We start from the raw sequence: 12937 nt of genomic DNA on the forward strand, positions 1-12937 counted from the left end.
TTTCTGGAGTGTGTGTTCATATTTTATTCCAGTAATTTTTATGTTAACCAAACTATTCAAATCAAAGGTGGTTTTTTTTTTTTTTTGGTAACATTTGTCTTGAAATTTTGTAGAAAGAAAATTCTGAAATTGACTTTTTAGCCTCAGTGTTCAAGATAGTGCCTAAAGAAGGTAGTTCAGAAGTTGGTCCATTAGACAGGAAGAGGGTATGCCAAGCAGAACATGAAGGGCAGAGCAGACTCAGGCATGTTTTTTAGGGAACTACAAATAATTTGATATGCTGGCAATAATGGGATAAAACTATCACACAGATAAACAGGAGCCCTTGGGGCTGGGAATATGGCCTAGTGGTAAGAGTGCTTGCCTCGTATACATGAAGCCCTGGGTTCAATTCCTCAGCACCACATATACAGAAAAAAGCTGGAAGTGGCGCTGTGGCTCAAGTGGTAGAGTGCTAGCCTTGAGCAAAAAGAAGCCAGGGACAGTGCTCAGGCCCTGAGTCCAAGCCCCAGAACTGGCCAAAAAAAAAAAAAGATAAACAGGAGCCCATGAGCTTATGTAAACTAATGAGTTTGGTCTTAAGTCTATAAGCAACTGAGAGCATTTGATGTTAAGCATAATAATACACTCAACTTAGATAACCCGAAATGTCTAGTATGAGACTATTGAAGTAGTTGAGGCATACTTGGTAAGGCTGTGCTGAGAGTTACATCAGAGGGAATGTAGATGAACCCAGATACATAAGGAGCCAGGAAAGAGGAGTAGATGTTTGGGAAGATGGAAAGCCAAAATGAGGTTGGTCTCTGTTAAGTTTCAGTGGGCTATGGAAAATCTATAATGTCTGTAGTGACAAGAATAAGAATGTGCTGTTTGTTACACATGGTTTTGACCAAGTGTGGTCAAATTTTGTACTTGCTTGCCAGTGATACACCTTTCTGTACAGAAGTAAAGTTGCCTTGCTGAGACAAAAAAAATTACAAAAATATTTAATTCCCACTTAGACAGTATGCAACTCAGTTGATATGGAGAAATTATGTGTGATCTGGTATTTCCCTACTTTATAAGTTTGTGAGAATATGCTTCCCACAAAGCAGGTGATACCTAAACAAGATAATGTTAGGGCCTGGGAATATGGCCTAGTGGTAGAGTGCTTGCCTGGTATACATGAAGCCCTGGATTCCTCTGTACCACATATATAGAAAATGGCCAGAAGTGGCTCTGTGGTTCAAGAGGCAGAGTGCTAGCCTTGAGCAAAAAGAAGCAAGGACAGTGCCTCAGGCACAGAGTTCAAACTCCACGACTGGCCAAAAAAAAAAAAAAAAAATATATATATATATATATATATATATATATATATATATCTTAATTTTTTGCCTGTACTGAGATTTTTAACTTAGGGCCTTGTGATTGGAGTGCTCACTTGGCCTACTCAGCTTGCTCCCCCTGGTACTTTACCACTTGAGCCATGCTGTCGTTCTGGCTTTTTGCTGGTTATTTTGAAGATTATGCCTTGAACTTTCCAGGCTAGCTTCAAACCTTGGTCCTCTAATCTCAGCCTTCTGAGTAGCTGGGATTATAGGCATGAGCCACTGGTGTCCAGCTATGTGCTTGTTAAATGATACATTTTTTAAAATAGTTAAATTTTTAAAAATTTGTATTCATTAAAAGGTGGCATGACTTTATTGGAAGTTAGGCAGCTTTGTGGGAAAAGTTAAACTTCCATAGTGCCATACTAAACTCTATCCTGAACATTCATGGTTTGGGTTTTTGCTTAAAACTGACATTCTACTTTCAGCCATATCTCCACTTCCAGCTCTCTGTTGTGTTGGAGATCAGTGTCTTAGATTTGTTTGCATGGGCTGGTTTTGAACCAAGATCCTCAGATCTCAGCCTTCTGGCTTGAGCCACATTCACCTGACACATTCATGGTTTTTCCTCAGAACCATGTAGCTGCAGATATTAAGACTACTGTGGGCTGGGAATATGGCCTAGTGGCAAGAGTGCTTGCCTCCTACACATGAAGCTCTCGGTTCGATTCCCCAGCACCACATATATGGAAAACGGCCAGAAGGGGCGCTGTGGCTCAGGTGGCAGAGTGCTAGCCTTGAGCGGGAAGAAGCCAGGGACAGTGCTCAGGCCCTGAGTCCAAGGCCCAGGACTGGCAAAAAAAAAAAAAAAGACTACTGTATTTGTGGAGAATGGTCTGTTGTTTGGGATACTGTCTCATTTTGTTACCTAGACTGGCCTCCAACTTGTGATTCTCTTGCCATAACTTTCTTGGTAAGTGTGCTGACACCCTTACTGGGAAAGGAAAGCTTGCTTCGTGTGATTCAGAAAATTGTTGCTCTGCTTCCTACCACAAAGTAAACTAATGCATCCAGGCATACAGTACTGTCTTATAGCCTGTAGTGTTGTGCTAGGTCTAGAAAGCCTACTCTATTCTGACATGCTTGGTCTGCACCTGCAGGAGTGACACTGTATTTGGAGGTCTGAACCCATTTGAGGAAGGGATGGGCCTAATGGTAGGTATAGCTCAGTGCTGGGGCATGAGGCCCTTTGTTCAATCCTTAGCACCAGAAAAACCTATTAGTATTTGACATGTAGTCTGGGGGAAAAGTCCCAAGAAAGTTACTTAAATAATAAGCCAAATATTTACTAAGCACATACCATCTGCTAGCCTGAGGATGATGAGTGTTGAAAGACTTGTTCATTTTCCCAAGAGTCTAGTAGCAAAGACACAAACAGTACAGATAGTTAAGTAAAAGTTATGCCCCAAATGCTCTGACAATAACGACAAGCATAAACAAAAGCGAGATGAATGCTTCTGTGAGAAAATGTTTAAACAAATCTGGAGTAGCAGTAGGAGTTAGCCAGGTAAGGAAAGGGAAATTGTATTGCAGTACAACATCGTGCATTGGTAACTTGGAGCAAACTGCTATAGCTGGAGTTGGAAGAATCAATAGAGGGGAAGGAGGGAAGAATGAGAAGGTAAAGAGGGACCATGTACTTAGTGTCCTGCAACTCCGTTCTAAATTAAGATTTTGTTTGTGCTATGCAGTGGTGGCTCTTTTACACAAATTAACAAATTTCATTACAGCTCTGCAAAAAGCCATCTAAAGAACAGTTTGCCAGGCACTGGTGCCTCATGCCTGTAATCCCAGCTACTCAGGAGACTAAGATCTGAGGATCATAGTTCAAAGCCAGCCTGGGCAGGAAAGTCCTTGAGATTCCAATGAACCACCAGAAACCTGAAGTGGAGCTATGACTGGTAGGCAGTACTAGCCTTGAGCACAAAGTCTTATACACAGTACCCAGGCCCCAAGTTCAAGCCCCATTACCAATCAGAAAAAATAAAATTCGGGGCTGGGGATATAGCCTAGTGGCAAGAGTGCCTGCCTCGGATACACGAGGCCCTAGGTTCGATTCCCCAGCACCACATATACAGAAAACGGCCAGAAGCGGCGCTGTGGCTCAAGTGGCAGAGTGCTAGCCTTGAGCGGGAAGAAGCCAGGGACAGTGCTCAGGCCCTGAGTCCAAGGCCCAGGACTGGCCAAAAAAAAAAAAAAAAAGAAAAGAAAAAATAAAATTCATTTCAGTGGCAACAAAGCATGAAGTTAGTAAGTCCTAATGATATGATACAGAGAATTTCTTCGTGGTAGTGATGTGTGTGGGTGATACCACTAAAGAAGGGCTGAAATTCCTGCATTGACAGTAGTGGTAAATTCATTATTGAAAGTTCAGGTATTCAAAAGAATCAAAAACGTTGGATTATTTTGAAGCACACTGTACTTATAGATTCACAATATCATGTGTGGCTGGGAATATGGCCTAGTAGTGCTTGCCTTGTATACACGAAGCCCTGGGTTCACTTCCTCAGCACCACATATATAGAAAAGCCCAGAAGTGGCTCAATGTCTCAAGTGGCAGAGTGCTAGCCTTGAGCAAAAAGAAGCCAGGGACAGTGCTCAGGCCCTGAGTCCAAGCCCCAGAATTGGCAAAAAAAACAAAAACAAAAACAAAAACATAACTATATGTATTTGGTCTTAACTGCCCTTAGTAATAATTGCCCTTATCTGTATGTGTGGCACATGTTGATTTGAGATAGGTTTCATTGTATAGCCCAGGCTGGACTCAAAATCACAAACCTTACCTGGGTTTACAGGTATGCTGGCATAGCTCTTTTACACAAATTAACAAATTTCATTACAGCTCTCCAGAAAGAGCCATCTAAAGAACAGTTTGCCAGGCGCTGGTGGCTCATGCCTGTAATCCTAGCTACTCAGGAGACTGAGATCTGAGGATCACAGTTCAGAGCCATCCCAGGCAGGAAAGTCCATAAGACTCTATCTCCAATTAGCCACCAGAAAACTGGATGTGGTGCTGTGGCTCAAGTGCTAGAGTGCTAGCCTTGAGCTGAAGAGCTCAGGGACAACACTCAGGTCCAGAGTTTAAGCCCCACAACCCACAAAAAAGAATGAGGGCTGGGAATACGGACTAGTGTCGAGAGTGCCCTAGGTTCGATTCTCCAGCACCACATATGTAGAAAAGAGCCAAGTGGCTCAAGTGGTAGAGTGCTAGCCTTGAGCAAAAAGAAGCCAGGGACAGTGCTCAGGCCCTGAGTTAAACACACAGGACTGGCAAAAAAAAAAAAAAAAAAGAATGAACACTTTACCTGAATATAATGGCTCACACCTATAATTTGTTACTTAGGAGGCAGAGATAGGAGAATCAGGGTGGAAACCAACATAGGCAAAACTTCAGCAAGACCCTATCTGAAAGAACAAGTGAGGCAGTGTTACATATCTTTAATCCTGGCTGTACAGCAGGTTTAGATAGGATGGTCTTTTTGCAAGCTCTGGGCAAAAATGTGATATCTTAATCTGAAGAATAAAAAGAATTGGCAGTGTGGCTGTAGTACTACATGAGCCCCTGAGTTCAAACTCCAGTACTGGGGAAAAAGAATGGACAGTTTGGGGGCTGGGAATATGGTCTAGTGGTAGAGTGCTTGCCTTGTATACATGAAGCCCGGGTTCCATTCCTCAGCACCACATATATAGAAAAAGTTGGAAGTGGTGCTGTGGCTCAAGTGGTAAAGTGCTAGCCTTGAGCAAAAATGAAGACAGGGACAGTGCTCAGGCCCTGAGTTCAAGCCCCAGGACTGGCAAAAATAAAACAACCCCAAAACAAACAAGAATGGACAGTTTTGGGCTGGGGATATGGCCTAGTGGCAAGAGTGCCTGCTTCATATACATGAGGCCCTGGGTTCGATTCCCCAGCACCACATATACAGAAAATGGCCAGAAGTGGCGCTGTGACTCAAGTGGCAGAGTGCTAGCCTTGAGCAAAAAGAAGCCAGGGACAGTGCTCAGGCCCTGAGTCCAAGCCCCAGGACTGGTCAAAAAAAAAAAAAAGAATGGACAGTTTTGCTTATAAATACATTTGTAGAAGTGGAGGTGGAGCCCAAGTACTATCACACCAGCCTTGAGTGAAAAAGCCAAGCAAGCATATAGGCCCTGAGATCAAGTCCCAGAAAAGGCATGCATACATACATACATACATATTTGTATTCACCTATAATAAGTGCCTAGTATGTGCCAAACACTAGGGGTACATAGAATGATAGATGGCCTTGGTTCTTGTCTTCCTTGAGTTTACACTAGGAAAGAAATGTTAACCCCCAAAATTGTATAAATAAGGCCAGGTGCTAGTGGTTCACACCTGTAGTCCTAACTACTCAGTAGGCTGAGATCTGCAGATCACATTTCAAAGGTAGTTTCATCAGGAAACTCTGTGACACTTTTGTTGTTGTTGTTGGTTAAGGGGCTTGAACTCAGGGCCTGGGTGCTGTCTCTGAGCTTTTTTGCTCAAGGCCAGTGATCTTCCACTTTGAACCACAGTACCACTTTTGCTTTTCTGGTGATTATTTGGAGATGAGAGTCTCACGGGCTTGTCTGTCTGGGCCTGAGTTCAAACTCCAGGCACACACACACAGATTGCACAAATAAGTATAATTGTGCTGGGGCTGGGAATATGGCCTAGTGGCAAGAGTGCTTACCTCGTATACATGAAGCCCTAGGTTTGATTTCTCAGCACCACATATTTAGAAAACGGCCAGAAGTGGTGCTGTGGCTCAAGTGACAGAGTTGCTAGCCTTGAGCAAAAAGAAGCCAGGGACAGTGCTCAGGCCCTGAGTTCAAGGCCCAGGACTGGCAAAAAAAAAAAAAGTATAATTTTGTTAAGTGCTTTTCATGAAAGTAAAAATGTGGACTGGGAATGTGGCCTAGTGTTAGAGTGCTTGTTTCACATACATGAAGCCCTGGGTTTGATTCCTTAGCACCACATATTTAGAAAACAGCCAGAAGTGGTGTTGTGGCTCAAGTGGCAGAGTTGAGCAAAAAGAAGCCAGACAGTGCTCAGGCCCTGAGTCCAAGCCCCAGGACTGGCAAAAAAAAAAAAAAAAAGGGGCTGGGAATATGGCCTAGTGGCAAGAGCGCTTGCCTCGTATACATGAAGCCCTGGGTTTTATTCCCCAGCACCACATATACGGAAAATGGCCAGAAGTGGCGCTGTGACTCAAGTGGCAGAGTGCTAGCCTTGAGCAAAAAGAAGCCAGGGACAGTGCTCAGGCCCTGAGTCCAAGGCCCAGGACTGGCAAAAAAAAAAAAAAAAAAAGAAAAGAAAAAAGAAAAATATACCATGTGTTCCTAAGTCAAATTTTTTTTTTTTTTTTGGCCAGTAAAAAAAAAAAAAAAGAAAAGAAAAAAGAAAAATATACCATGTGTTCCTAAGTCAAATCTTTTTTTTTTTTGGCCAGTCCTGGGCCTTGGACTCAGGGCCTGAGCACTGTCCCTGGCTTCTTCCTGCTCAAGGCTAGCACTCTGCCACCTGAGCCACAGCGCCCCTTCTGGCCGTTTTCCATATATGTGGTGCTGGGGAATTGAACTGAGCTTCATGTGTAGGAGGCAAGCGCTCTTGCCACTAGGCCATATTCCCAGCCCCTAAGTCAAATCTTGAGAAGGAAGTGAAGTCCTCATCTGTGCAAAGATAAGCCAAATGAGGCTCACATGTAACACTTAGTCCCTCTGCAATACTGTCCACATTTTAAGCAAGGGGCCACCATATTAGGTAAGGCAAGTGTAGAATCACTGCATCATTGCAGAAAGTGCTGTTTGACCATGTAGCTAGGACTAGACAATGCTTCAGAGAAAGCAGGATGAATGAACTGAAACCACGCAGTGGCTGGCAGATTGTGAGTGAGAAGGGTCACTGGGTGAGTAGAAAGCAAGCTGACCCTGGAATAGTGACATCACAAAGCCCAGCTCACAGTGGCTCCAGAACACTTGAGCTCCTCCTGGACCACTCTCCCTAACTCATGTCTAGATTCCTGAAGCCTCTGCACATGTAGTTCCTGGAGCTGCTGCTTTAAAATGCCACCATCTCCACCTTCATCGTTTACCTGGGAAAGCCTCTTAGATTCCCTGTCTCTTGGCACAATATGGAATTGGCTACAAGCAAGTTTTCTAGGAGACACTAATGCTCAAATTCAGCAAACAAATTTAGGGCTGCTAGATAATCTTGGTGCAGTTATGCAAGCCATCCTGGGGATTTCCTTTTTGATTTTGTTGGCAATAGGATTATTTACCTTATGGAGACGAAGCGTTCGATCACTTCAGGTTGTACTCTTTCATTACAGAAAATTTTAGTTATAAATTGAAACTTTTCTCTCTCTCTTTTTTTTTTTTGGTGTTTTGAGATAGGGTCTTACTATACAGATCAAGCAGGTCTTGAACTCACTAGGTTGCCCAGGCTAGTCTCCTCAAAGTTGAGATCTGAGGATCACAGTTCAAATCCAGCCCGCGCAGGAAAATCTGTGAGACTCATCTCTAATTAACCACCAAAAAGCTGAAAGTGGAGCTGTGTTTCAAGTGTTGAGTGATAGCCTTGAGCACAAAAGCTCAGGGACGGTGTCCAGGCCTTGAGTTGCCCAGGACCAGAACACATACACCCAAGCCTCCGATTCCCAATGCTGGGTTATGAATTTCATTGTGATCAGTTATCTTCCTGGTTTCTGCCACCCAGTGTTAAGACCATACACATAACAAGGGTGACCAGCTATCAATGTTGGTTGAAACTAAAATATCCTTGGAAATCTCCATCACAGCCTTTGAATATAAAAATTTTCTCACAATGGTCTTGAATTTGTCTGCTATCATAAAATAGGTAAAGCAAGTTTTTAAGAGGAAAGTCTTACCCTAAACTTGATCATTTTTTCTTTAAGTGCCTATTGCATTACAAAACAGGCACAGTTTTACAACCAGGATCTTGGGTGTGGCCTTTCTGTTCTTACTATGCCACTGTCTTTCAACTGATGAAGTATACATATTTGTAAAGTCACATTTTTTTGTGCCAGTATAGAGGTTCGTTCCTCCTCCTCCTCCTCCTCCTCCTCCTCCTCCTCCTCCTCCTCCTCCTCCTCCTCCTCCTCCTCCTCCTCCTCCTCCTCTTCCTCCTCCTCCTCCTCCTCCTCCTCCTCCTCCCCCTCCTCCCCCTCCTCCTCCTCCTCCTCCTCCTCCTCCTCCTCCTCCTCCTCCTCCTCCTCCTTCTTTTTGGTTGTGTGTGTAATTTTTTTTTCCTGGGGCTTGGACCCAGGGCCTAGGCACTGTCCCTGAGCTCCTTTTGTTCAAGGCTAACACTCTACCACTTGAATCACAGTGCCACTTCCAGCTTTGTGCATACTAGGCAAGCACTCTACCACTAAGCCACATTCCTGGCTTGTCCCTTGGCTTTTTATTTTATGTTATTTTGCTCAAGGCTAGCACTCTACCATTTGAACCACAGTTCTACTTCTGGATTTTTGGTGGTTAATTGGAGATGAGTCTCATGTACTTTTCCTGCCAAGCTGAAGTCATACTTTCACTATTGTGTTTTTTTTTTTTTTTTTTTTTTTTGGCCAGTCCTGGGCCTTGGACTCAGGGCCTGAGCACTGTCCCTGGCTTCTTCCCGCTCAAGGCTAGCACTCTGCCACTTGAGCCACAGCGCCGCTTCTGGCCGTTTTCTGTATATGTGGTGCTGGGGAATCGAACCTAGAGCCTCGTGTATCCAAGGCAGGCACTCTTGCCACTAGGCTATATCCCCAGCCCTCACTATTGTGTTTTAAGAAGATAAGTCTCCATTAAATACACAGGGTATTTGGTGGAAGAACATTTCAAATCTTACATAGTTCTATTTAATCTCCAACAGGAATAAATTATTTGTAGCATAAGTGTTTTTGGAGAATCCCAGTAATTCTATGGAATGGATAGAGGTTCTTTTTTCATGAGGAAACAGGTATACTGAAACTTAGTAGAAATTTAAGAACTTAAAAGAGGGCTGGCTTTCTTTCTTTCTTTTTTTTTTTTTTTTTTTGCCAGTCCTGGGGCTTGAATTCAAGGCCTGAGCACTGTCCCTGGCTTCTTTTTGCTCAAGGCTAGCACTCTAGCACTTGAACCACAGCACCACTTCTGGCCTTTTCTATATATGTGGTGCTGAGGAATCAAACCCAGGGCTTCATGTATACGAGGCAAGCACTTTACCACTAGGCCATAGTCTCAGCCCCAAAAGAGAGCTTTCTTATAGAGCAGTTTGGTAAGTGCAGACAGAAATTATTACCGGGTCATTTTGTGGCTTTTACTTATTTTCCTATCTTGCTGCTGTTTAGGAATCATGGCCATGGGGCTGGGGTTATGGCCTAGTGGCAAGAGTGCTTGCCTTATATACATGAGGCCCTGGGTTCGATTCCCCAGCACAACATATACAGAAAATGGCCAGAAGTGGCGTTGTGGCTCAAGTGGCAGAGTGCTAGCCTTGAGCAAGAAGAAGCCAGGGACAGTGCTCAGGCCCTGAGTCCAAGGCCCAGGACTGACCAAAAAAAAAAAAAAAAAAAAAAAAAAAAAAGAATCATGGCCACATACACTTTCTATTTTAACCTCTCCAAACCTTTCATAAGGTGGGGACTGGTGACTCAGGAGACTGAGATCTGAGGATCACTGTTTGGATAGCACTAACCTGGGCATCCTAAACCACGAGTCTCTTACCACCAATTAAGCAGCAAGAATCTGGAACTGGGGGCTAGGAATATGGCCTAGTGATAGAGTGCTTGCCTCATATACATGAAGCCCTGGGTTTGATTCCTCAGCACCACATATATAGAAAAAGCCAGAAGTGGCACTGTGGCTCAAGTGGTAGAGTGCTAGCCTTGAGCAAAAAGAAGCCAAAGACAGTGCTTAGGCCCTGAGTTCAGTTCCTGGGACTGGCAAAAAAAAAAATATGGAACTGGATATGTGGCTGAAGTGTAGAGAACCAGCTGTGAAGAAAAAAGTGGATATAGTTTTGCAAAGCTAGAGTTTGAACCCAATTTTTAGGATACCAAATTTCATTTTTTACAACCTCATTTATTGTAATCCAACTTATCTAAATCCCCAGCAGAAGTGTGTATATGTGTGTGCATTTATGTGTATAGACACAATGTATACCTCAGCCAAAAAGAGGGGCATTATGGTGGTGCTAACAGCCTGAGCCTAGGAGTCAGAATATTTGTGCTCAAATTGTTGTTGAGCCATCTGTTCTGTGAATTAAGAACAATCACTTCACCTCCATACCTCAGTTTCCTGATCTGTAAGATGGATATGCTACTGTCACGTTCTTATGAGGCTTACAGGAGATACTGAATGTATCAAGTTCGGCCTATATAGATAGATTCAATAAGTAATGCTAGCTTGTATAAGGAAAAGATGTTGTTTATATCCTTATCCTAGCAGGACTCTCTCTTAGCATTTTAAATTATTTTTGGAGGGGCTGGGAATATGGTCTAGTGGTAAAGTGCTTGCCTCATATACATGAAAGCCCTGTGTTCAATTCCTCAGCATCACATATATAGAAAAAAGCCGGAAGTGGCACTGTGGCTCAAGAGGTAGAGTGCTAGCCTTGAGCAAAAAGAAGCCAGGGCCAGTTCTCAGGCCCTGAGTCCATGCCCCAGGACTGGCAACAAAAACAAAACAAATAAACAAAAATAAAATATTTTTGGAGGGTCTGGTACTAGGGCTTGAAATCAGGTCCTTCCTGTACTCTTGCTTGTGTTTTGTTTTTTTTGGTTGTAGCGCTTGAACTCAGGGCCTGGACACTGTCCCTGAGCTCTTCAGCTCAAGGATAGTGCTCTACCACTTGAGATACTTGAGATACAGTGCCACTTCTGGTTTTCTGGTTATTAATTGGAGATAAGAATCTCACGGACTTTCCTGCCTGGGCTGGCTATGAACCGAGATCCCCAGATCTCAGCCTCCTGAATAGCTAGGATTACACGTGTGCGCCATTGGCTCCAGCTCTTGCTTTTTTTTTTTTTTTTTTCTCAAGGCTGGTGCTCTACCACTTCAGGCATACCTGCACTTTTGTTCTTTTGCTTGTTAATTGGATCTAAAAGTCTTGGGTATTTTTCTTCCCTGACTAGCTTTAAACCATGATCGTAAGATCTCATCATTAAAACTTTTTTTTAATGTCCAGGAAGTCTAGTTTTTCAGACTACCATACATGGAAGGGAGACTTCTTGGATTGTGATAGGGTCCAAACTAGAAGAGACAATATCATAATGGTTACGCAGTTGTTTTTCCTGCATAAATAAGTCATGCATAGGCAAGGTAACTTCTAACAGGTCTGTTGGCATGTGGTAAATGTTCAAAAAATGGTATTTATTATTTGATACTTTATTAAAAGTAAATTAAGGGGGCTGGGAATATGGCCTAGCAGCAAGAGTGCTTGCCTTGTATACATGAAGCTCTCGGTTCGATTCCTGGCACCACATATATAGAAAATGGCCAGAAATGGCACTGTGGCTCAAGTGGCAGAGTGTTAGCCTTGAGCAAAAAGAAGCCAGGAACTGTGCTCAGACCCTGAGTCCAAGCCCCAGGACTGGCAAAAAAAAAAAAAAGTAAATTAAGGCCTGGGATGTGTGTCTCAAGTGGCAGAGCACTCATCTAGCAAGTGTGAGGCCCTCAGATCACCCCAGCACCACACACACACACACACACACACACACACACACACACACACACACACAGAGAGAGAGAGAGAGAGAGAGAGAGAGAGAGAGAGAGAGAGAAACTCCAAACTCCTACCACTTCAGATTGTGTTGATACTCAAAAGATTAGGTAGGTGTGAAAATGTTTCATTAAAGGCTTGATGTAGGAATGAGGGATTACTGTTACTATCAGGTTTTGTTTTGTGTCTAGGTGTTAACTGGGATTTTCATAAATGAACAAGTAACACTCAACTCTTCTTTGTTCTAGAAAATAATGATCTTTGTGATCACACTCTATCAACTTTACAAGAAAGGCTCCGATTTTTTCCAAGCTTTGCTAGCCAACCCAGATGGAACTGTTCGTCCGATTGCAGAGGGTGGTAATCTCTTACTATCTTTGGGGCTGCAAGAGAAAATTTTGAAAAAGCTTCAGATGGTGGAAAACAAAGTGAAAGATCTAGAGGGCATGATTGTTGCCCAGAAGCCTGCCACCAGGAGAGATTGCTCCTCTGAGCCCTATTGCAGTTGTTCCGACTGCCAAAGTCCTATACCTACATCAGGGTTTACCTCCACGTCTGAAATGTGATGACCCGCCAATCTTTTCCAGAAAAAGTACTGTTTCCCTCATGCATGCAGTGGTGTATCAATAAAGATAGAGAACTGCCGGAGCCAGCCAGCAGCGAAAGGGAATCCTGATTGAGGGGGCAAGGATTAAAGAAAAAGAAAGATAGACAAGAGAAAAAAGACAAGAGACAAAAGATGGGGTTCGGGAGGTCTGCAGCTCAAGATTATAACTCAAGACTGCAGCCGCGTTTATTCTTAACTTCCAGCTTATATGCAGTTTAGGAACCAGGGAATAGCATAGGGTTGCTAAAATTCAAGAACACA

General features: G+C 43.3%; 1 protein-coding gene across 1 annotated transcript; it reads left to right on the plus strand.

Moving 5' to 3' along the window:
• The first annotated feature begins 7317 nt into the window (after positions 1 to 7317).
• Positions 7318 to 12635, plus strand: Tmco2 (transmembrane and coiled-coil domains 2). Its single transcript, XM_048349887.1, has 2 exons — positions 7318 to 7673; positions 12318 to 12635. Exons 1-2 carry the CDS (start codon positions 7428 to 7430, stop codon positions 12633 to 12635), a joined length of 564 nt encoding a protein of 187 aa, XP_048205844.1. The 5' UTR covers positions 7318 to 7427.
• Positions 12636 to 12937: the final 302 nt, after the last annotated feature.

This window comes from Perognathus longimembris, chromosome 7 (genome assembly GCF_023159225.1).
Source record: "Perognathus longimembris pacificus isolate PPM17 chromosome 7, ASM2315922v1, whole genome shotgun sequence".
Classification (NCBI taxonomy): domain Eukaryota; kingdom Metazoa; phylum Chordata; class Mammalia; order Rodentia; family Heteromyidae; genus Perognathus; species Perognathus longimembris.

What these genes read in the sequence shown, in the direction of transcription:
- Tmco2 (XM_048349887.1), top strand. Translation starts at nt 7,428, where the DNA reads ATGCCACCATCTCCACCTTCATCGTTTACCTGGGAAAGCCTCTTAGAT. An exon ending in GAAGCGTTCGATCACTTCAG is followed by an intron (nt 7,674 to 12,317) that starts GTTGTACTCTTT and finishes TCTTTGTTCTAG; the next exon opens with AAAATAATGATCTTTGTGAT.